General features: G+C 42.5%; 2 protein-coding genes across 5 annotated transcripts in view; one reads left to right on the top strand and one right to left on the bottom strand.

Moving 5' to 3' along the window:
* Nucleotides 1-2,638: 2,638 nt before the first annotated feature.
* On the bottom strand, nucleotides 2,639-9,916 carry LOC143440250 (uncharacterized). The gene is made up of 5 exons (XM_076926952.1): nucleotides 9,909-9,916; nucleotides 9,549-9,604; nucleotides 9,016-9,354; nucleotides 8,116-8,224; nucleotides 2,639-2,913 (listed from the first exon to the last, which is right to left on the bottom strand). The coding sequence occupies exons 1-5, from the start codon at nucleotides 9,914-9,916 to the stop codon at nucleotides 2,841-2,843; spliced, it is 585 nt and encodes a 194-aa protein (XP_076783067.1). The 3' UTR covers nucleotides 2,639-2,840.
* A 4,258-nt stretch (nucleotides 9,917-14,174) lies between these two features.
* The window catches only part of Bdp1 (BDP1 general transcription factor IIIB subunit), a 92,817-nt gene continuing 81,763 nt past the window's right edge, over nucleotides 14,175-25,228 (top strand). For 2 of the 4 annotated variants that reach the window (XM_076927281.1, XM_076927279.1), the window contains exons 1-5: nucleotides 14,175-14,629; nucleotides 18,422-18,695; nucleotides 20,275-20,384; nucleotides 21,303-21,362; nucleotides 24,464-24,592. In XM_076927281.1, the coding sequence (XP_076783396.1) occupies nucleotides 14,418-14,629; nucleotides 18,422-18,695; nucleotides 20,275-20,384; nucleotides 21,303-21,362; nucleotides 24,464-24,592 (785 nt within the window). In that variant the 5' untranslated portion in view covers nucleotides 14,175-14,417. Of the gene's footprint in view, nucleotides 14,630-18,421; nucleotides 18,696-20,274; nucleotides 20,385-21,302; nucleotides 21,363-24,460; nucleotides 24,593-25,228 lie in introns of all 4 variants that reach the window. The other 2 variants (XM_076927280.1, XM_076927278.1) reach the window with 1 other exon arrangement.

Below are 25,228 nucleotides of genomic sequence, written 5' to 3'. Positions count from 1 at the left end.
CTGCTGAGCCATCTGTCCTACCCCAGTTTGTTTGAAACAGTGTCCCACTCTCTGTCCCCAAACTGTCCGTCATCCAGTGGAGGCCTCCTGAGTCTGAGATTACAGGTATAAGACACTATACCTGGCTTTTTTTTTAAAAAAATATGTCATTATCATCTAAGGAAATCATGTATTTAATTAAACAAGTTAACATCTTCCATATTTAGGACACCTCTAGAAAACCCTGACAGAAATGGTATGTACAAATTTGATAATCTGGTGAAGTCTACATTAGGGGTATATTGCTCAGGAATATGTTTGTTTTCATTTTATTTGTAAGTATGCAAGTGTGTCTGTCTGTGTGCTCCACCATTGGGCGGGTGTCCATGGAGGTCAGAAGAGTGTTACAGTCCCTGAAGCTGGCGATACAGTTCTGTGGGAGCCACCTGATGTGGCTGTAGGACATGAGGAACCTGGAAGGGAAGGAAGCACTCCTAACCACTGACCCATCTCCACCTTCCCATGTTTCAAACCCTTGACTGCTCCAAGTTTATGTAGTTTCTAATGTACTTATTTTTCTGAGACAACCCTGGCATTAACAGTGGAAGGCACTCATTACTCTTTACATAGCTGTAGCAGTGCATCCCATGGGCTTGCATCTGTGTCATCTAGTCTTTTGAGTTCAACCCACACAACTGTCAGGAACTAAACAGCTACCTAAGGGTGAGTTTAATTTTCATTTTTTATTGGATATTTTATTTATTTACATTTCAGATGTTATCCCCTTTCCCCACTGCCCCCCAACTCTCCCTTTCTGCTGCTCCCATGAGGGTGTGACCCCACCCATCCACTCACTCCCCCCTCCCCACCCACAAATTCCCCCACACTGGGGCATCCAGCCTTCATGGGACCAAGGACCTCCTCTCCCACCAACGCCCAACAAGGCCATCCTCCACTACATATACAGCTAGAGCCATGGGTCCCTCCTTACCTGTTCTCAGTGCAGCGGTTTGGACTCTGGGAGCTCCAGTTGGTTGGTATTGTAGCTCTCCCCATGGGACCGAAAGCCCCTTCAGTTTCTTCAGTCAGTTTCTAATTTATAACAACCATTGAATCATGCTAAACTTTTATTTAAACATTATATTTATGTATTTGCTTATGTGAGTAGGTGTCAATCAGTAGAGGTCACAGGACAGCTTGAGGAAGTCAGTCCTCTCCTTCTCCCATGTGGCTTCCAGGTATCTGACTCAGGTCATCAGGCTTGGGGAGCAGGTCTTTTGCCTGCTGAGCCATCCCTCCTGCCCCAAATCATGTTTTGGGTGTGTGGTTTTTTGGTGTGTGTGTGTGTGTGTGTGTGTGTGTGCATGTGTAAAGGTCAAGAGGTCCATCTGAGGAGTCAGTTCTTACCTTCTGCCTCCCTCATGGCAGAGCCTCTTTCTGCTGCTGCTGCACCACTGTCCTCCCTGCAGCTCTAATGTCCACCTCCCAGTGCAGCACGAGTGCTCAGAGAACAGATGCGTGAGTCCAGCTTCTTCACATGGGCTCTGGATGATGAACTCAGGTTGTCACACTTGTGTTTTCATCTTTACCAGGGAGCCCTTATCTTTAGTCTTCTCTGATAAGGCTGGGGCACAGAAACATTAGATTGCCCGATCTAGTTCAATTTCCAACACCACAGCAAACCGAAGTTCCGTTTATATAATTGTTGCTTTGTAACCAGCTGCTTTACAAGAACTAAATGAGAGGACTCAGCAAGAGTAGAATTGAGTGGAGTAAACAATTTCTTAAGTAGACTTAAGACTATGAAGTTTTTTAAGTGAATGTTATATTCTGAGTGTCTTGATATGAGTCTCGCTCAATTGTTAAGGGTGGGCAGTGAGACGGCCTAGTTGATAGAGGCACTTGGCACCAGGCTCTGCTGGAGTTCAATTCCCAGAAGCCACATGGGAAAAGGTGAGCAATGACGCCCCTAAGTATAAGAAAATTTATAACAGAAACCTAAAGATCTTTAAGGCTAGCACTGACCCTGTCTCGAAAAACAAACAAACAAAAATAAGGCTAGCACTGTGGTCTTATGATCTTAGAACTCACAAGTCCAAGGCAGGAGGATTGTTGGTGTTTTAAGACTAGTCTGGGCTACAGAATGAGATTGTTTCAGAAAACAACAAAAACAAAATCAATTACTTAAGGAAGTATATGGACCAAAATTCCTGATTTATAAAAGAGATCCTATTTCTGAATCACATTTCCTCATTGTCACTTGCATCTCTAGTATCTCACAGAGTTCATAGTTTGAATGCTTGTTCCTCAGCTGGCGGTCTTGTTTTGGGAGGCTGTAGTACCTTTAGGAGATGGGCCCTACTGGAAGAAGTAGTTCATTAGGGATAGGACTTTGAATGTTAACCGGGTTCCTGTCCAAGTGTGAATTCCTGATGCGATGTGAACAGGAGGATGTGCTCCTACTACCATGAACCAAGCTGCTCTGCTCCTCTCCTTTCTATGAAGGAGTGAAATCCTCTAAAACCATGAGACTATTTACTCCTCCCTCAACTTATCCTTGTTAAGAACTGTGGTCCTAGCAATGCAAATGTAAGTACTATATTACCTATTTAATAAATTACATACATGTTCTCTTTGATAAAAATAATATTCACCAATGTTACATGCATGGTCAGTTCTTTATTCTTTGATGAATGGTCTTAAAACATCACATTAAGCAAGGCTGAAAAGTAAAGTTTAAAATAGTTTTATAAGGACAACTTATAACACATGTAATGATTAGTCACTCTGTGAAATTTTGTTCTTAGAGTGTATGATGCACCCATTGGCAATAGCACCCAGGTTTTCCATAGAGCCAGTCATCATTTTTCTCTTGTCTGCATAGACTTCTTCTCATTGGCTACCTTCTGCTTTTGTTGCATGATCTCTGAATCCCTGAAATAAAGAAAGGGTATCAAGTTTTTACAGGAAAACTGACTTAATGCTCTTGCTGTTTCCTATATATAACCCTTTGGTACATTCAAAGAAGACAAACATTCATGCCTTTCCATTTTTATGGATGTAGACAAATAGAAAAACAAAGACTGAAAAAGCATTCCAATCAGACCTTTGAACATCATGCTATTGTTATGATGGCCTTGGGCACATAATCTCAAAGCTCTTTCATTTGGTGAAATGAAAGGGAGTCTGTGTAGCCGTGGCTGCCCTTGCATTCACTATGTAGACCAGACTAGCCTTCAACTCACGGAAATCCACCTGCCAGTGCCTCTGTGCATACAGGAAGTTTCCTATACACCTAGGACTACGATATCAGTATTATAAGTCATGTAGCCAGGGATGGTCTTTAAGCTGACACACAGCCCAGACTTTGAGCTCTTGATCCTCTTGCCTCCATTTCCTGAGTACTGGAACTTCAACAATCCAGGTTTTTAAAAGCCCCAAATCAAATAATCAAAGCTTAAAATATGCAGTATTTGAAGAACTTTCTTTACCCTAGTTGAATCTTCATGTGTCATGTAATTATGAACTACAGCCAAACTACCCAAGCTAGGTGATCCATGACTAAGTTAGTACAACCCATACTTACACATACACTTTTAAATGCTTTTTAAATATTTAGTGGTTGCTGAGTGTGGTGGTGCACTCCCATAACCCAAGCACTTAGGAGGCAGAAGCAGGATGATCAGAAGTTTAAGGTCTGACTACTACACAGGAAGTTCCGGGCTAACGTGGGACACATGAGTACTTATACATCCTCTTCCTTTAAAAGACCCACAAAACAGAAAAAATAATAGTTAATGACACTAGACATCAAATCCAGGGCTTCATTCATAGATGGACTCCTTATTTTTAAAATATACTGCATAGGTATGTACTCAGCATCCTCAGTTGAGTGTGGTTGTTCCCCCAGGAGTACTACCAATTCTAGGTAGCGACTATTTTGAACTGTTCAGAATATTGTTACTTCAAGTCAAAAGTCTTTATTGTTTTTATCATCTTTATATGTCTATTTCTCTCCAAAATATCAACTTCCAACCCCATTATCTGATTTGGGGTTTTCTGTGCCTTTGTCTTCCTCTGTTGTTCCTTTCAGGACATTGCAGTAGTTTCTGATCCTTTTATTCATATGAGGACTGTGGAAAACAAAACAAAACAAAACAAAACAAAAACCCCAGTGGCTTTTGTGTTCGCAAGCTGGGTGTTGTTCTTTGTCTCCTATTGTGACCTTTTTTCTTTTCTTTTCTTTTTTTTTTTTTTTTTTTTTTTTTGGTTTTTCGAGACAGGGTTTCTCTGTGTAGCCATGGCTGTCCTGGAACTCACTCTGTAGACCAGGCTGGCCTCGAACTCAGAAATCCACCTGCCTCTGCCTCCCAAGTGCTGGGATTAAAGGCATGCGCCACCACCGCCTGGCGACCTTTTTTCTATTGGAAAAAATTGCATGAGTCCAGCTCCAAGCCCCTGGTGTGGCTGGCTCAGGTCATGGGCCGGAACTGCAACCAGCAGCCTGTGTACCAATTCTAAGCTTCAACCGCTGCAGTGTAGGTAACTAGGAGAGTGGAGCTTGGCTGCTCAGTGTCCTGCCTAGATAGGTGGGGTCAAACCAGGCTCTATGTTTAGAGCTGTGTCCCAGCATGCAACTGTGCCTTGTGCCTTGAGCTGGGAAGCAGCTTCCTGGAAGCTCTCAGTAGAGTGGGCTTTGATGTACTGGATTATGTAGCCTTAGGGAGTACCACACCTTTCCCGGTGCTGTACTGGGCTGGTCCCAAGTAGTGTCTGGTTTTGGCTCTGCTGGAGCTTCAAAGCTGTGTTTTGGGGGAGACCTCTGCCTCTCTATCTGGTAATTTATCTCAGATAGCTTGGTTCTATGTCCCATGTTAGGCACCATAATATAGTTTAACCAATTTAAACTTATTCCCGACTAGCTTACAAATAAGTGAGACTCAGACTATGTTATTTTACTTGGCTTTGACAATTACTGGGGATGTCACCCCTAATCACTTTTCTTTTTCTTATTTTGGTTTTTCGAGGCAGGGTTTCTCTGTATAGCCCTGGCTGTCCTGGAACTCACTGTGTAGACCAGGCTGGCCTCGAACTCAGAAATCCGCCTGCCTCTGCCTCTCAAGTGCTGGGATTAAAGGCGTGCACCACCACTGCACTTTTTCTACTTTTCTAACTGCTGTCCTGGCTACCTCCTCAGCAGTGTACCCTAGGTACTCGCTCTTTCTCCTGGCCATGTGCTAATGGTACATCTCCTCTCTCCTCATTCTTCCTCTTGTCCAACTTCTGACAACCTTAACCATCGAGCTGAAAACCCACTTACCTCTACTCCTTCCAACAATTGGCTGTAGCTATTTTATTTAACAAATAGTTTTAAATCAATGAGCAAAATTTGCATAACAAAAGCTGGTAAACATGAGAATTCACTCATAGGCCCAGACCTTCTGGTCTACATACTGAGTTCCAGTCAAGCTTGAGATACAGTGAGAGGCCTTGTCTCAAAAATCAAAGAGAAATCAAACCAAACCAAAGCTACCCTCTATGTGCAAAGCCCTGCTGGTTTTGTTTTTTGTTTTTGCTTAAATTCTTCAGCTATTATTATTGTGTTTCATATTAAAAAACAAAAAGAAACAAAAAGGGACAAGATGGCTCAGCAGTTAAGAGCACTTCTTGTTCTTGCAGCAGATCTGAGTTCAATTCCCAGAAACCACATAGTGGTTCACAACTGTCTGTAACTTGAGTTCCAGTGGACCTAATAACACATAAAATAAAAACAATTTTAAAATTTTTACATAAAAACAGATACAAAAGTAAATAATTTGCCTTAAGTCTCACAAATACCAAGGTAGGTCTGGCCATTTCAAAATCAGGGGTCTTTCCTATGCTAACACCTAAATTTATAATTAGATTTTAGTTCAGTATTGGCCACTTCCATAATAAGATAGTTCTATAAACACAATAGAAAAAAATGAAGAAAAAATCTACAGAGGAAAATCAAGTTCTGCAGTATTTGCTGTATGACATCAGTAATAGTACCCAAGTTCAGAGCTACAAGACAGATGTGGTGACTAATGGCTAAGTGGCCTCTATATTCACTCACACATGTGTGTGCACTCATAATTACTTGAAGCACACACACACACACACACACACACACACACACACACACACACAGTAACTATCATCAGGGAAAAGAAAGTGAGACTTAAGGTGTGGAGGTTTCTGTGACCACCAAAGTGAGCAAAGTAACAACTCTGTGAGATAAAGAAGCCAGTGTTGGTTCCAACTGAGAATCTACAGCTGGGTAGTTCATTTTAGGCATATTTAAGTAAGCGCAATCTGGAAAAAAGTTTCCTGGTGATAATTAACTCAGTCCTGTGTACACAACAAAGCTTAAGAGCTGAGTACATTAAAACTCTTAGGAAAGTGCAAATGACATTTCCCATAAAGATAGGTTAATATAGATTAACCTAGGAAACTGGCTCAAGACAAACAAGCTCGTGATAAGGGTCTGAGGGAGGCACTGTGTCCTGGCCACACAGATAGCATAAAGGTCACCAGTCCAATCTCAGCCTTGTGAGTGCAAAATTATTTATGCATCTCTTCCTTTGACAAGACAACCCTGTGTGTTTAACATTCCCAGTTTCCCCGTTGCTCATCTGTGAGCACAAGGACCTGCATGCCTCCTATATTCAGGATTTGATCTCATTGATGAAGATGTCTCAACTATGGTTTAACATACACAGATAGTTATAATTTATTTAGTATGCTTTGTAGGAGAGAGAGAGAGAGACAGAAGGGACCAAGTTCAGAGCCTATGTATGTTAGACGAAGGCTGTACCAAATGATGTGTTTCACCTTCACCCCTAGCATGCTCCTATAAGCACAGAAGTTATCCCGAGGTCGGTTGTCCTTAAACTTGAACTTGATATGGACTGAGCATGACTTCTGATTCTTCTGCTTCCATCTCTCAAGTTCCGAGATTACAAGCTTGTGTTGCTCCCGATCTTTTTGCAGTGCTGGGATTGAAACCAGGTCAATGTGTTTGTATTTTCAATGCCAAGTCTCATCTCAAAACAATTAAATTACAACAGGATTTAGAGTACTGGCTTTAGTAGTCATCAGAGATTCTAAGGTGATGCCCATGTAAAGGATTGAGAGCAGTAACAAGCCACACTGAAGCACACCAAACCTCCAAGTCCTGTATGAACAATGAAATCTCACTTTAGGATATGGAGTATGTGTAGGTCAGTGGTTGATAGGGTTAAAAGTCCTGTGTAGATCCGTGATAGGGTTAAAAGGTCCTTGGTTAAAACCCCAGAATGTGAGGTATAGATACACAGATACACACACTGAATGTAAAAAAAAAATGTTAAAGCATTTATCTTTCTTTGAGACAGTATCTTGTCATGTAGTCCAGGCTGGCCTCAAACTCCTGATTCTCTTGCACCTGCCCTGAGTCCCATGATGACAACAGATTAACACTGCCCAGGGCATTAAGGTATGTCTGTGGCAGTTACTTGCCATACAAAGTCTTCTGAAGTGCTAGGAATAAACCTCAAGGCCCTACAGACGTTAGGGAAGTGTTCTCTACTGCTGAGCTACATCCTCAGGGCGCATCTCCCCGCTTTTTAAAGACAAGCTGTGTCTGTAGTTCTCTTTAGCCTATGCTGGCCTCTGAGTAGCATAAAGTCTTATATGAATCCAGTGTCCAAACATTTTCTCCATCCCCAATAGACTACAGAAGCCCACACTTTATTTTTGACACTGATCTCTTTAATTAAGACGTTGGGGGCAAGCTGTCAGTTTTGGAAACATTGTATCCCATTCACAAAACAGTGTTAACATAATGGTGGTTGCTTGTTATTTTCTACAAAGACGATCTCATGGTTTATAGTTGCTGTAAGAGATTCTCTGCAAACATGATAACTCCAGGGCTTGACATTCTTCATCCACAGGTTGGGACAATAACTACAGTGCATGGTTTCAGTGTACTTAGAGCTACACAGACACACAGTGTTAACCCTTAACTGTAGGCGAGGCTCAGTTCTAGGAAGGGTTTAAACATGTTCTTCATTCATTCTGAAAATAAGGCAGTCACTCTGCCACTCACTTGAACATTCTATTAGCACTACTCACCTCTGCTTTCTCTGAGAGGCAGTCAAGCTATCCTCTTTTCTTTTTCCTTTGCTAATTTCCTGGGTCTTTTTCATATTTTTCTGTCGGGCAATTTCTCTTTGATTTCCACCTACAATGATAAACAGGCATGCTCTTTTCCCATCCTCAAAATTATGAGTAATTAATATTAGAGAGTCCTTATTTATATGAGCCTTAAAGTTTTATTTTTATCAGTAAGAAAGCAGAGTATCTTTTAGTTATTCCCAGATTGACAAGGGGGAAGCTTAGGCAGAAACACTCAAGAACTTAAGTATATTATCACATCAGCATGGGTGTTAACTAGCCGCCTTTAAGCCTAGCACTAGGGAGGCAGAGGCAGGCAGATCTCGAAATTTGAGGCCAGCCTGGTCTACAGACTGAGTTCCAGGACAGCCAGGGGTACACAACAAAATCTTTCTCGAAAACCAAAATTAAAATTAGATTTTATACATATACATCATCTCCATCCCAGTGGTTATGTACACAGGCCCCACTCAAAAATAAGTTCTGGCTTTCCTAGGTGTGTGAAGATCCAGCCCCCATCAGTTTGCCTGTTAAAGCCAGTGGAGGCTGAGCTCAGTCACCTTCGAGGACAAAAGAGCTGGAGGGCACCCTGGGCTTTCAGACCTCAGGCGCCCGCTACCACTAGGCGGACTGGTCCCGCTGGGCAGCCGCACACGCTCCCGGTGGGTGCGGTCCTCACGCACACCCGCACCAGGGAGGCGGGCACGGGTCCCACCCGGAGTCGGCGTCCCGCCCTCTGCACCGCCGAGTGGCGTGTGTGTCCCTCCGTCCTCCCCAGCCAGCTCCCGATCCTCCCCGGCCGCTCCGCGCCGTCCCTCCCTAAGACCCCCGCGTCTTTCCAACGGCCCGCACACTCACGGGCCATGCTGACCACCGGCCAGAGACTGGAAGACAGCGACCTGGAGAAGCAACGGCGGCTTGCACGCTCGGCAGCCGTCGCCGCCCGGCGCTGAGGAAGGCTGAGCCCCGCGAGGGCCCTCGGTGTGCCGACGCCTCGCTCTGTCAACCAGCCGCCCCGCCCACCGACCCACAACAGCCGCGGCGTGGCCGGTGAGCCTCTGCGCGTGCGCGCCCCTGACCGCTCAAGGAGGAGCGACCGCGCCCTGCCGCCCCGAGGCTCCGAGCGCCGTTGGCTGCGGCGGAAAAGCGCGTCCGGTGTCAGCGAGGCGTCCGCGCGTGCGCGCGCGCTCCTGGACGCTGAGCCACGCGGTTTTAGTAACAAGCAGGGAACACTATGCTTAACTTTCACAGACACACAGACATACGCACGCACAGACAAACACACACACACACACCCCACCCCTGCCCCACAGCATCTCTGTTACTCCCTCCTCCCAAGAAAAAGTATCCCAGAGACGGACAGGATAGGAAGGTGACTGAACCCTCCTTACCTAGCAACCAACCACCCTGAAGGTGGGCTTTACATTCCTTATCTGGCAGAAATGACCTAACAAGGAAGGAAGAGTGGGTTTTACGCGGGCTCCAAGCCTGTTCATTGCACTTTTCTCCCGGTGCCCTCTGGATGGGCAGAACTTTAGTTTTAAACTCAGGCTCTGTGGTTGGATAGGATCCACAATAGCCCAGAATGGCTTTATAACCTACACAAGAGCTGAAACAATTGAAAATGCTTGCATAAGGCTGAGGGGTGTGGCTCATGGGGTAGGGGGACTCTTGCCTATCATGAGAGGTGACACCCTGAGTTCCATCCCCTCCCTGGATTCCATTTCTTGAGCTGAGACTTACTTTCTTACCTGTCCATTATTACAAACTGAGATAGTCTGTGTTAGACGTACAGTCTGGACACCGAATTTGCCTGGGTATTTTTTTCAAGTTTTATTGTGGACTATTTTTAAAACATGCAAAAGTATAGATGATGCTATGATGTACCCCAACTGTACGTGTTAACGTGACCTTTACAATTCTTAATGTATAGAGTCAACTAGTTTAGAGAAAAAGCATCAAGAGACGGAATGACTGGATTGAAAGTGCAGTCCTACAAGAAGAGGAAAGGGAGATTGGAAAGAAGGAAAAAAAGAAAAAAGCCTAGTTTTACCACTTAGTCTTGTTAACTAGAATACATTATTTCATCATATAAATTCTGTTTGCCTTTAAAATGAAGAGGCCATTTTTTTTTTCTTCGCAACGAATTAATGTGAGTCTGGTGACAGTGAGAGGAATGAGCTTGACGCAGAGCCCACGTTAAAAGATGAATATGGTAGCTGCCAGCACTGGGGAGGCGGAGTCAGGTGGATCCCTGGGGCTCTGGACCCAGCCATCCTAGCCTGCTAGGTGTGGTCTGGGCCAGTGAGAGCCCTTATCTAATAAAATGTGGACAGCTCCTAAGAGTGACACCTAAGGTGGTTCTCATACCTCCAAATGCTCTCTTGCACACATGAAGTTACACACAAGCGTGTATATGTGCACACAAGAGAGAAATGCTTGGTCAAGTGCAGTACACAGTAGCACTCAGTATGTTATTATTTATTGCTCTTTATTCCTCAGAGAGCCTTGCACACTTACCCTCCTCACCTCATACCCTACCCTGCTCAGAACTGTGGCTATTCCGTGAGCCCTTTCTTGAGTACCCAAGGAGGAAGAAAGATTCTCTGGCCCAGTTGTACATAGAGGTGAATGATCAGGTATGGATCAGGAATACAGCCCAGTGGTAATACTTGTTTAGAGTATGCAAAGCCCGGGATTTGAATCTCAACACCTAAAAAAAATATTCAGAAGAAAGAGGAACCCAGTGTGGTGGAGAATGACTGCAATCCTAGCACTTGGGACACTGAGGCAACAGGACTGCACATTTGAAGCTAACTTGTGCTGCACAGTGAGACTCTCTTTCCCGTGCTTAAAGAAAGCAACAACATACATATTAAATTTTATATGTATAAAAGCTATGTTTACATGTATAGGTGTTCTGACTGAATGTAGGTCTGAAATTATATATTTTTTGAGTTATCAAGTTACAAGGACGTACACCATGCACACAGAATACATTGAGAGTTTCTGCCAGAGGACCAGGAGTGCGCCTTTCATTTTAGAGGAAGAGGCAGATAGATCCTGGTGAATTCCTAGTCTACACATCAAGCAGAGTTCCAGGACAGCCAAGACTACGTAACGAGATCCTGACTCTGTTTTCAGAGACCCTGAAGGACATGGCAAACACTAGAGAAAACTAGACTATTGTTTGCTTGTTTATCGTGTGTGTATGTGTGTGTGTGTGTGTGTGTGTGTGTGTGTGTGTGTCTCCCCTGGAGCTGGACTTAGAGGCATTTGTGAACTACCTGGCATGGATACTGGGATGCAAACTCTGGTCCTCATGGTGGAGTAGCAAGTGCTTAACTGCTGAACCATCTCTCCAGCCTCCAAATTGTAGAATTTTAAAATTACCGATGACACTAACAACTTACTCCACAAACTTGTGTAACACCTGTCTTGTGATATCTTTAAGTAAAAGTAAAAGTAAAAGTTACTTTGTTGGAAGAGCTGGAGAAACAACTCTGCAGTAAAGAGCAATTGCTATCATTCAGCACCTACAGAGTGGCCCACAACCACCCATAACTTCAGTACCAGGGAATCTGATGCTGCCTTCTCACCATCCTAAGGCCTCCACCCCCAGGCACGTACATGATTGGCACACATGCATACATGGAAGCAAACTTACTCATACATATAAAACTAAACACATCTATAAAACATAATAAAATGTTTATAAAATCAACTTTTGCTTTATGCCTTTACTAATAGGGAACTAAATCTAAATCATTTCGATTTTCTTATCTACAAAGTTGTGACATTTTGGATTCTTAGGTGGAACACAGGATTATGAAAAGGCCTTGCATAAGAACTTGCTGTAGAAAGCTATATGTCCCAGCAGTGACTACAAGATTCTTCAGGTATCTTTAGCATGGTATTATTTCTCAAGTACTTATTTATTAATGAAGTCTTGATCTGTAAGTTTAGCTGGCTTGGAACAGGCTATTTAACAGGCTGTTTTCAAACTCATGTAATTCCCCTGCCTCGGCCTTGGCCTCGGGCTCTGGAATGATGAGATTACAAGCATCTGCTGTTACTCCTGGTATTTTTAGATTTCTTGAGCATCTTCATCTATTTTATGCTCAGTACTGAACTGCACTCCCACCCCCTCAGATTTCCTGCCCTTGTGTGTTCTCTCTCTCTCTCTCTCCTTACCTCCTGTCGTCCTCCCTCTTTCATCTGTGTGTGTGTGTGTGTGTGTGTGTGTGTGTGTGTGTGTGTGTGTGTTTGAGACAGGGTCTCATATAGGCCAATCTGCCTTTAACTTTCTATTTTCAAAAGGATTTATGAAGCCTTTATGATAACTCATTCTCTTAATCCCAGCACTAAGAAGGAAAAGACAGGTGGATTTCTTTATGGCAGAGACAATCTGTCTCTGTGTCTGTCTGTCTGTCTCTGTGTCTGTCTGTGTCTGTCTGTGTCTGTCTGTCTGTCTGTCTGTCTGTCTGTCTGTCTCTCTCTCTCTCTCTCTCTCTCTCTCTCTCTGTGTGTGTGTGTGTGTGTGTGTGTGTGTGTGTGTGAGCCTCTCTGAAAAGATTTCATGTAGCGCAGGCTGGTTTGGAATTTGATACCTATTTTTCTTTTCAAGTTGCCAGTACCACAAGACTCTTACATCACCCTTGAAATCTCATCATATTTAATATCTTCTTAATGATCTTGTTCATTTATTTTATATTTCTCCTCTGTAACATACAACGTCTTATTTATTGCTCCATTGCTATCTCTGGAAGCAGATTAAGAATACTCACATTAGTGTGCGAAATTTAGAGTAGAATCATTTTTGACAAAGCAATATGGTTTTTATTTTAAAGTGTACAAAAGCCCATATCGTGGTGGATATCTTTTTCCTATAAAGACGCTTTCATAGATTTCAGAAGGTTTCACAGCTTCTCTTTGTAATTTCTTCATACAGAATTTCAACTTTTCTCTTTTTACTCAATTTAAAATTTATTGGCGGAGGTTGGGGTTGGACAGATGGCTCAATAGATACATTTCCTGCTCTTCCAGTGGGCCCTAGTTTGATTTCCAGCACCTACATCAGCAGTCTGACAATTACCTGTAACTTTTCGGCCTCCTTGACACCCGCACAAACTCAATCCCTTCATACTCATAGTTAAAACTTTTTTTTCCTAGTAGGGTATTGTAGCCCATAAATGACTGTAATCTCAACAGTGAGCCTGTGGAGGCAGGAGGATCAAGAGTTGAAGGCCAGCCTTAGCTATAAGAGACCCTGTCTCAAAAACCTAAAACAAACAGGCTGTATGCTCTGGGGATGCACTGGTGCTAAGGTACTACTCTCATACCATTTTATCTTATTGTATTTTTTGAGGTAAGTCTTGCTAGATAGTTCAGGACAGCCTGGAACTTGTGACCTCTGTATTTCAGTCTCTCCCAGTGCTGGGATTGCAGGCACGCACCACCATGCTCTGTATTCTTTCTTTTCTTTTCTTTTTTTTTTTTTTTGTTTTTCGAGACAGGGTTTCTCTGTGTAGCCCTGGCTGTCCTGGAACTCAGTCTGTAGACCAGGCTGGCCTCGAACTCAGAAATCCACCTGCCTCTGCCTCCCAAGTGCTGGGATTAAAGGCGTGCGCCACCACTGCCCGGCCATGTTCTGTATTCTTGCACACTTTGACTCTTCTAGAGAACTCCTTAATGGTTCATAGAAGATTCAGTTAAGTAGGTTGGGGATGACAGTTCAGTGGCAGCATGCATGCTGGGTATGCAGGGTATGCCAGGGGTCCTGAGTTCAAACCCTAGCACCACGGGGAAAAATTAAAAGTTTGAGTCGGAGGATTCAGCTGCTTCTGCTCTCTCTTTTCAACAACTCCGAGGTCTTACAGAAGAAAGAATTATCTGTCTTCCAGTCAAGTATCTGCTTCACAGGTAACCGAAGCTACAGAGCGTTGCAGTTGCTATGGCTCCCGGCGCCCGGAGTCTGACGTCAGTCACCGGCGCCGAGTGATTACGCAATGGCTTCCGGCGCCTTTCGCGAGCCGGGACGCGGGGAGGAGAAACTTAGCTTTTAGTGTGGCAGGGTCATGAAGAGGAGGCGGTGGCGGGAGAGCGGAGGCGGCGGAGGGGGCCCGAAACTGCGGTAGCCAGCGCTGGGCTGGTGGTTGTGGCCGTGTGGGAAGGACGAGAGTGCCAGCCCTCGGGCAGCGGCCGGGGCTCTGGGCTGAGCGCGGCCGTGGAGCCGCCGCTCTCGGCCCCCTGGCTCCGCCATGTTCCGCAGGGCACGCCTTAGCGTGAAGCCGAATGTCAGGCCTGGTGTAGGCACCAGGGGCTCCGCCGCTCCCAATCCCCAGCGTGTACCGGAGGCTCCCAGGCCTCCCGAGCCTGCCACCGAGTCTGCTCCGAAGCCAGCGGAGCACACAGATGTGCCTGCGGTGGATTCCGGGAGAGCGGAACCCGAGAAACAGACTCCCGGGAGCAGGTAAGGTCTTGGATGAAGCCGAGCTGTTGGGTTTTACCACGGAGTACCTCTCCTGCAACAAACCACTTCCAGCTGTAGTTTTATTCCGTGACCAGAGATTGCGACTGCTATGACTCTGTCACGATCTTAAGATTCTCGAGGAGACAGTGTCTTACAGGGATGGAAACCCAGGCTTAACAATTTTGAAGTCAAGAATATAGACGCACCATCACTTGGAGATTTAATTAATTGCCCCGGAGTACTTTGCACTGAAAGCACTTTGGGATTTTCATTTTGTGAATATTATTAAAAGGAGAGCACCAATGTTGACTGAATTTTTCCTCCATCCACGCGGTGATGCGGTTGAACCCAGGGCCTCACGAGTGCTAGGCAAGCGCCCCGCCACCGAGCCACACCTGCAGCATTTGTCAAACGGAAGAAGCTTAGGTTACTTATTTTGGTTTTTGTGTGTACTTCTTTATTGTTACTATGCTTCCCGAATCAAGACGCCTGGCATTAGCGATAAATATCACATTTGAATTTAGAACTCTCCTACTTAAGTAGGTTGTCCTCAGGGAAAATTTATTCCTCTGTTAGATGAAGTTAGTACCTCCTTTGGGACAATATTGTGAGATCAGATATGATTATATAAACTGCCTTGCACATGACATGGCAGAATAGTTACCTCAAAGTTACTAGTTTTAAAAAAGCGATGGCAGGTGTAGTGTCACAACTTTAGTCCTAGCAGTAGGGAGGCAGAGCACAGCCTGGTCTACATACTGAATTCTAGGACAGCCAGAGCTTCATAGTGAGACCTTGTCTCGGATCCCATTACAGATGGTTGTGAGCCGCCATGTGGTTGCTGGGAATTGAACTCAGGACCTCTGGAAGAGCAGTCAGTGCTCTTAACCACTAAGCCATCTCTCCTGCCGAGACCCTGTCTTAAAAACAAAACAATGGAGAAAAGGTGATGGTGCACATTAAAGATGTGATGGGTTAATATGATGATTGTAGTGTTTTATTATATACAGAGGAAGAAGCCAGTAAATCCAGTAAGTAATTACATTAAGTGACAGGGAGGTGGTACAAATTATGTTTGCATTGTAACAACGTTTCTTCTGTTAAGAGTTGGTGCTGTGTGTTACTTTGACATTCCAACAATGCACCATGATCTCAACATTTTTTAATTTGGATCTGTTTGAAAATTTCTGATTAGAATAAGAATATTAACATTGGTGACTGCTCCAAAGAGTTTGGAAATTTTTATTAACTACGTAGGAATGCATAATGATTGGTATTTTATAAACTGCCATAGGCCATAGACCTGAGACATGCTCTAGAATATTTTAGTTGACAATTAGAGTACATCATATGTGTGAGTACGTACATACATACATACATACATATAATTTGTTTGTCTGTTGGGATGTGGGGAGACAAGATTTAACTATGTAGCTCTGTCTTGCCTGGAAGTCTCTACCAGCACTTAATGAGTGCTGGCATTAAAAGTTGAGCCACCAGGCCCAGCAAGTTTTTTTTTTTTGTTTGTTTGTTTGTTTTGTTTTGTTTAAATTAGAGTTTCATCTAGTTCAGGTTGGCTTAGAACTCACTATGCATGAAAAGACACCTTTAAGTTTCTAATCCTCCTGCTTTACCTTCTGAATGCTGAGATCACAGGTGTGTGCCATTATGCCTGGATTATGGAGTGCTGGGGATGAATGTCAGGGCTCTGCATGCTGTCCAGGCTCTACCAGCTTGACTGGATCCCTGGTCCTTCTTCCTTATTTGATGAAAGCATTTGTTTCCCTAGTTGTGGAAACAGAGTATACATTTAACATAAAATGCCAGTGATTAATGTGTTATAGTCTAAGAGCTACAATGGAGTGAGTGCTAGGGTCTGAACCTCAAGGCCTCGAGCATGGTAGACTGAGTTTTATCTATCTTTAGCTTTAGGGAAAGAATTTAGAAGAGATCATTTTATATGTTAAAGCAGCTTCTATTTTTTTATATGGAACTAATGATAAAATATGATAAAAGTAGACTTAAATTATTGATTTATTTTCCTTTTAAAATAATCTATTATTATTATCATTATTTTTACTACTTTATGGGCATTGGTGTTTTGCCTATATTTATGTCTGTGTGAGCGAATTGGGTCCCTGGAAGTGAAATTATAAACAGTTGTGAGCTGCTATGTTGGTGCTGGGAATTGAACCTGGGCCCTCAGGAAGAGCAGCCAGCACTCTTAACCACTGAATCATCTCTCTAGCCCCTTGTACTTCCTTTTAACATTAAATTTTCAACTGATACAAAGTAATTGTACATATTTATGGAGTAAAATGTGTTATTTCAATATGTATTTACTATGTGTCACAGTAATGGTGTATCACTTTAAAAGTTTATTATTTCTTTGTGTAAAGAGCATTCTAGATCTTTTTTATAATTATCTTGTGATTAAAAAAATGTTGTCAACCAAGTTATCCTACCACGGTATAGTGCATTATTAGAATTAGATGTTAATATATTCAGCTACATTCCTGTTCTTTCTCTTTTCTTGTCTGTTTGTTTTCTTTCCTTTTTTTAGACAGGGTTTCTCTGTTTAACTCTGGCTGTTCTGGAACTCTCTTTGTAGTCCACGCTGGGCTCAGAGTCCTGCCTCTTCGTCCCTCGTGCTGTGACTAGAGGAGTGCATCACTACCCTGGGCTTGTTCTTAACACTTTTTAACTAGAAGACTTTGGATCCCCTGGAACTAGAGTTATAGACAGTTGTGAGCTGTTATCTGGGTGCTGGGAATTGAACCCAAGTTTTCTGATAGATCAGCCAGTGCTCCTAACCTTGAGTCATGGCTCCAGCTCCATTTCTGAGCAATTTATATCTAATCTGTACCATAGCCAATGTTTGATTCAAAGGGACTGGGTGGTTTGTTTGTTTGTTTGTTTGTACTAGGGTCTCATGTAGCCTAAGCTAGCTTCAAACTCACTGTGTTGCTGAGGATGGTCTTGAACTTCTGATCCTTCTGCCTCCACTTCCTGAGTATTGAGTGTACAGACACTTAGCAAAACAACAACAAAAAATATCTAATCCTCTCAGCTATCTAGTTATTAAAACTTGGCTTATTAAGCTTTGTCCTGTGACTTAGTTTTGTTTTTTTTTGGGGTTTTTGGGTTTTTTTGGTACTTCAGAGAATTCAGCATATTTTGCTTAGGAACTAAAGTTTGAAAAAGAGTAACTTTTTGAAAAAGAAAAACAGTCTTCCTTAGAATTTACATATACTAAATTGATATTTTGTTTAGCTTTTTTAAAAAAAGGTGGTGTGTGTGTGACTGTGAATGCCACATGTGTGCAGGTGTCCATGGAAGCCAAAAGTGTCAGAGTGCCAGGTGTTTGGGAGCCACCTGATGCCAGTGCTGGGAAGTGACTGGTCATCTGGAAGAGTGGAAGCGCACTTAAGCCCTGAGCCATTTCTCTAGTCTCCTTTTGTTTGTTTTGAGACAGTCTTACCTGGTAGTAGGGTAGTAGCTTAAGCTGGTTAGAGTTCATTATGTAACCCAGACTGGCTTCAAACTCATGGCAATCTGTCTACCTCAGCCTCCAGAGTGCTAGGAATGGAAGTATGAGCTACCACTTAAAGCTGAGAAAGTTTTAAAGCAGTGTTTATTGCAGCTTTGTTATAATAAACCTAAATCTGAAAAGTTACTGGTTTTTTTTTTGTTTGTTTGTTTTTCTTTTTGTTCCATGAGACCTTACTGTCTTAACACAAGTATATAAGAAAGATGAGTCATGATGTCTCTTTTTCTTTTTAATTCCAATAGCGATGAAAAGACTGGTGATGAGAATAATGTTGCCGAGTCTAGCACATTGTCCTCTGCTTCACAGAGAAGAAAGCGAGTGTCAAGCACGTCTAGTCCTGTTCAGCCTCCTGGCAGCGCCCCCTCACAGAATCGCCCCTTATCTACAGTTAATCAAGATGTGCCACAGTCAGACCCTACTCCAGCTAAAGAGAAACAGCCATGTTCAGACAGGTACCGAATATATAAAGCCCGCAAACTGAGAGAGATGCTGAAAGAGGAGCTGAAAAAGGAGAAGGTGAGTGAGTAAACTCTAGTCCAGGCCATCCTCCTGACCCAGTCTTCCTATAGTCCAGGCTATCCTCCTGACCCAGCCTTCCTATAGTCCAGGCTATCCTCCTGACCCAGCCTTCCTATAGTCCAGGCTATCCTCCTGACCCAGCCTTCCTATAGTCCAGACCATCCTCCTGACCCAGCCTTCCTGTTTTTCAGGCTATCCTCCTGACCCAGCCTTCCTATAGTCCAGGCATTCTCCTGACCCAGCCTTCCTATAGTCCTGGCTATCCTCCTGACCCAGCCTTCCTATAGTCCAGGCATTCTCCTGACCCAGCCTTCCAAATCTTGTGCCACATTTGTTTTGATAGTCATTTAAAAATATTTTATTCAGCCGGGCAGTGGTGGCACACACTTTTAATCCCAGCACTTGGGAGGCAGAGGCAGGCGGATTTCTGAGTTCAAGGCCAGCATGTTCTACAGAGTTGGTAATGTTTTAAATTGAACTGTGACAAAAATCTTACAGAATACATGTAGTGGAGTGTGTGTTCTTTTTAATTAATGACAGTGTACAGTGGAACAGTAGTAAGGCTGGCTTTAGAGTTAGAGACTTAAGCTTCATTCCTTATTAACAGTGTGATGGGCAGCTCAGTCCTTTTGTATCTCTGTCTTTCCTTACTTGTAAAATATTACCAGTAATATCAGTACCTCACTGGAGGGCTTTGAAGATTATTCATACATTTGAACTAACGTGTCTTACTATTTAGAAAACAGTGTACAACAAATGCGAGCTATTTAAGCCAATTGTAGAATGCATTGTCTTGGTAGTGTTGGGGATGGGCCTGAGGACCTCATACATGTGAGGCGTGTGCTCTGGTCCTGAGCTACATTCCTAGCGCCAGTAAACAGAATTGGAATATAGTGAGATTTTTGTCTAGTATTAGTTTCCTGGGTTTTAAAAAACCACTAGGAGTGACTCATTTTTCTGAAAAACATACCTGTGCTCTCTTAGGTATGTCTTACCATCTTCAGAGTGTCTCCTCCTCTCTTAGCTCTTGTTGTGAAGCCCATATTATATTTCTTTCATTAAAGTAAGGGACTGGAGAGGTGCTTCAGTGGTTGAAGTGCTTGCTTGGCATCTGGAGTACTGGAGTTGGTATCTTAGCACCTGTGTGACAAGTGCTTTCTTTCCATTGATGGCCAGAAGCTCAGCTCTAGAGAGGGCCTGGGTCACAGAGATTCCTGGCTTTCACTCGAGCCAATGCAAGCCTCTGCCTCAAAGGAGGAAGTAGAGAATTAGAAGATGACACTCGGTGACCTTTTCTGGCCTCCATGGGGCAGTACACAGGCACACGTATCGATGCCCACACATGTTTTCATACACACAAATAAAAATACATTACATGAAAATATCTTTAATAAAGTCTCTAGTTCTCCTTTATTAAAAAAAGCTACTAAGATCATTGCATAATACAATATTAAAGTTATAAAAGGTTTCTTAAAATTAGCCATAATGATAATGTTAAAGCACTTGAGGACATTGGGTTGTATGTTTGAGTTTAGTGTGTCTGAAAGTATTCTGTTTATAAAATCTCTGTATATAGAAACAATGGAAAAACAAATTTGCTGCAAATGAAAGCCAGAGACCACCAGATCGTTCAAAAATGACTATGAGAGACTTCATATATTACCTTCCAGATAACAATCCCATGACGTAAGTAACATTCATTTATGCTTTGTTTCATTGGGTATGTAATGGTATGTCACTTTTAGAGTACAGTTTCATGTTGTTCAGAAGCTTGTTGAATTAAGTCATAGCATTTGTATTATCCTTTAAAGATAAAGTTTCTAACAAAATGAGTGTGAGTGCATTTGGGTCTAAGCCTGCGCCCTTCTTGTTTGCGGTTCTCACAGCCATGCTATGTCAAGTAACTGCTCTCTGGGATGATAATGATGTCCTTTATCTGCAAGAGTTAAAGGGGCTTCTTTTTGTTGTAGTTATTGGGCTGTAGTGTAATTTCTATTTCTTATGTTCTATAATGTATATAAAGGAATATAGTTTTTATGCCCTATTTCATTGGTAATAGTGTAGTTTGAATATCAAGTTCTTCATGAACAGAGCTTTAATTCTTTAATTAAAGTCACCCTGAGGTGGAAGGTAGAAATCTTACAAATCTGTTTTTGGTGGCGCAGTGGGGGCCTTAGCATATTCTTCAGGATGGGCCTCTTTTGCATTCATCAGGTCTTTGGCCACGTTGAAGGCCTGGAGATGAGCCACCTGACTTGCTTCATGTCCCAGGGCCGACAGTCTCTTCACTAAGGAGTTGGGGGTGGGGGATATTTCTTACTTAGGGCCCAGCAGGTTATTGGTACTTGATGAGTTTTTGACTGAAAAATTCTCCCTATTGTTTTTGGCTGGTCTGTGCTGGGAATTGATCTCATTCATGGCCTTCACTGAGCTGATTTTCACTGGCTGGGCATGAATGAAAAAAATGATTATTGAACATTATTAATGAAATGCCATAGTATATTGTATTAAAAATGGAAGCTAAGAGAATTTTTTTTCTAGCTATGAAAAGAATTACTAAAATACTAATTTATTAAAAAGGATTCTTTTATTTGTACTTAACAGTTCTTCAGTGGAACAAGAAAAGAAAACTGAAAAATCCTTGACTCCCACCCCAACAAGAGAGTGAGCATCTTGTCATTCTCTTACCAGTGTGTGCTTTCCTGTTGTTGCTGGGCACCAAATCGGGCCCACAAAGGTGCCCACTACTGACTGACACCCAGCCCTGGACACACGTACAAAATGAAGTCTAATGGTTCTTTCCTTTACCCTTTCTTTCTGTTCTGTTCTCTGTGCATGTTTGTGTATTTGGTGTGCATGTGTGTGTTGTAAGGATATATGTTTGTCTTCCTCAGTTGTGTTCCACTTTATGTAATAATGCAAGGTCTCCTGTTGATTTTGTCTTGTGTGTCTAGTCAGCTTGCCTCTGAAATCCCTTGTCTATGCTTTTCAAGTGCTGGCTGCTAGGCCTGTCCATCTTTTACATGAGTTTTGAGGATTCACACTCCATTCCTCACACTTGGTGGGTGAGCAGTATCCACTGAACACCCTCCTACACCCAACCCTCAAATGGAGCTTTCTGTACATTTGATTGCTTCTTAAAAATAGAATAGAAAGCCAGGCAGTGGTGGCGCACCAGCACTTGGGAGGCAGAGGCAGGTGGATTTCTGAGTTCAAGGCCAGCCTGGTCTACCGAGTGAGTTCCAGGACAGCCAAGGCTATACAGAAAAACCCTGTTTCAAAAAGAAAAGAAAAGAAAAGAAAAGAAAAGAAAAGAATAGAAATCCTTGGGACGGCCAGGGCTACATAAGAAAACCTGTCTTTTAAAATGAAGAGAAGCGTTAGCTGGGCATAGTAACTCATGTGTTTAATCTCAGCGCTCAGAAGCTGAAGCAAGAGGATCCCAAGTTCAAGGTCAATCTTGACTACTGAGGTGTAACATGATTCTTAGAGAGATGTGAATAAATGTCTCCTTCCCCCAGATAGAGGACTGGTGACAAACCACCAGTAATGATACCACCAAAGTCCAACTCGCACTTTTTAATTTTTAAGAGAGGGTTTTTTTTCTGTGTAGCCCTGGTTGTCCTGTATCTTGCTAGGTCCAGGCTAGCATTAAACTCATAGGACTGACCTGCCTCTGCTCCTGAGTGCTGGGATTAAAGGTGTGCACCATCACTATCTGGTGAAGCAATGAGTTTTGTGGGTGTTAATTATCAAGAATATGAGTGAGGTGTTTCTTATAAGATAACTTGTCTAAAAGACAGCTGAATCACCAAAGCCACTCCAGCATGGACGATGGCTCAGGAAAGCTGGGAAGCTAACACTCTTTAGAACGTGGAGGCAGTTCATCAGGCTGGAGATTGCCTTTCAGTAGTAGTCTTTACTGCTTGGGGTGGAAAGATTTAATTTATCTGGTCAGTTTCAGGGACTTCATGAAGTCTTTGAGTTGTTGGTTCCTGAGCTTTACAGACTTCTCTGTAGGAATATTCAATAAGCTTCTCACTCAGAAAAGTTATATTTTGAGGAAACTGTCACACGAAAGCGATATAAGGACAATTTGTCTCAGAAACACATACATAGGTCTATAATATTTGTGTTAATATATATATATGTAATATATATATATATAATTGACTAATACTAAGACTTAGATTTACATATATACATGTCTCATGCCTGGGTGTACATGGGAGTATCATAGCTTTTGGGGGGTCATAAAACAGACAGCCTGAAAGTCAGTTCTCTTCCAATATGTGGGTTTCATGTATTGAACACAGATGTCAGGCTTGACAACAAATGCCTTTCTTTACCAGTTGATCCGTCTCACTAATGAGTTTTAAATTAAAGATATCAAATTGAGGTTTTCTTTTATTTTGAGACATGTGGCTGACTGACTACCCGAGAGCATCTGGGTGTGCATCTGTGTAATCCCAATAATTGAGAAGCTGAGTTATGAGTACCAGGCTGTTTTGAGCTTCATAGCAAGAGCCTGCCTCATAGATCAAAGAAAATAAGACAAAACTAAAAAAAGATATGCTAGTATACATATTTCAGAAAGCTAGAAAAGTAGATATTGTATGTTTTTATCATAAAGCATTGAGAAAAGACTGACAAGATAGAAATGTTTACCTAAGTTAAACATCATACTATGTTTTCATCAATTGAAATATCATACAGTATTATTGCACTCTACAGTTTTCATGTGTTCCTATATGAGTTAAGAGATGGTTCAGCGGTTAAGAGGACCTGGGTTGGATTGCTAGTACTATGTGGTAACTCACAGCCATCTGAAACTTCAGTTTTTCTAGACATTCATACTGTGCACAGTTACACATACAGGCAAAAAGCCATACACATAAAATAATAAAAATAAAATAGCTTCCAAAAAGATAGACAAAAATTTTGCTTGGCTGTTCTTTCTGTTCCGCAGTCCAGGGGGAAGGTTCTCTTGTTTCAGGTAAGCAAAACACTATTAACCCATAGGACTGTTCTGAAATAAGGTTGGGAAGGAAGTGTTAAGGGTTTTGTTGACTCTGCTGTAACTGTGGCTCACTGATACTTTACTAAGGTAGAAAGGTAGCATATGTTTATTTTCTGTTACTATTGGCCTCAAACCCAAGGTGCACTGTAAACCACTGAGTTACATGACTGGTACCGTTGGTTCATTTTAAAAGAGAGTGAACATTTCATGTTGTTATTTTGTAAGATTCCTTATTAAATGTTATCAAATTGGCCAGGTGGTGGTAGTGCATGCCTTTAATCCCAGCACTCAAGATGCTGAGGCAGGAGGAAGGCAGAAAGGTCTCAGTGAGTTTGAGATTAGCCTGGTCTACAGAAAGAGTTCCAGGACAGCCAGGGCTACAACAGTGAATCCCTGTCTCGAAAAAAAAAAAAGTTACCAAATAAAATGAGATAGAAATCTTATCCCCTCTGCCGCCCCAATGTATTTATCCATCCATCCATCCATTTATTTTGAGTCAGGGTCTTAAGGTAAAGTTCACAGTGACCTAGAACTCTTGGTTCTCTTCACTGGTCTTTTTAGTGCCAAGATTACCTTGTGTTTTACCATGCCTGGCAGAGTAACTGTGTCATGTGGCATTTTCAGTCAAGTTATAGAGAAATTTTGAAATAGTGGATGTTTGTTTTCTTTAATAACTTGTTTTGAGTTCATACTATTCAGGAAATACTGTTTTGTTGCTAAGGTAACTATGTTTCCATTTTAGCAGGCAAGAAAATCAGAGCACTCAAGATGCTAATGATAATGAGGAAGGGGAAGAGGAGGTGGATGATGGGCCACTTCTGGTTCCTCGAGTAAAAGTGGCAGAAGATGGTTCTATTATTTTAGATGAAGAAAGGTGAGTGAAAGAGATGGGAGAGGAAGGAGGGAGGGAGGAGGTGATGGTGAAGAACAGAGATTCATAACTTTAGCCAACCGCCACTGTATATATTGACATCATGAATATTTTAAGCAGAAAAATGGACTAAATTTGTAATTTTAGCATGTTTTGCATGAGATGCTACCCTTCTCCTCTTGTCTGTCAGCCTAACTTTGTTTACTCATCATCTTGCTGCTAAGCCAGTCCAGCTGCTGGACAGCAGTGTGCTGTTACCCACTGAGGATGGATTTCTAGGCTTGATTCAGTCTTGAAGTTGGTATTTAGATTGTATTATTCATTAGTTTTACTTTGATTTTTTTTTTTTTTTAATTTTTGAAACAGGGTCTCTCGTGTAGCTCTGGCTGGCCTGAGACTTGCTTTGTAAACCAGGTTGGCCTTGAACTTACAGGGATCCATCCACCTTTCTCTGCCTCCCAGTACTACTTAAGGTGTGTGTTATCATACCTTGTTCTAATTTCGACTTTTGGTGTATGGTTGATCTCCAGGAACTCGAGTTATATGTGGTTGTAAGCTATCTGATGTGGTTGCTGGGAACTTAATTTGGGTCCTCTGGAAGAGCTTTAAGCACTGTTTTTGGTTTTTGTTCCTTTTTTG

Source organism: Arvicanthis niloticus, chromosome 29, assembly GCF_011762505.2.
Source record: "Arvicanthis niloticus isolate mArvNil1 chromosome 29, mArvNil1.pat.X, whole genome shotgun sequence".
NCBI classification, from domain to species: domain Eukaryota; kingdom Metazoa; phylum Chordata; class Mammalia; order Rodentia; family Muridae; genus Arvicanthis; species Arvicanthis niloticus.
Note: the sequence above shows the minus strand (reverse complement) of the source record. Positions and strands in the feature narration are given on the sequence as shown.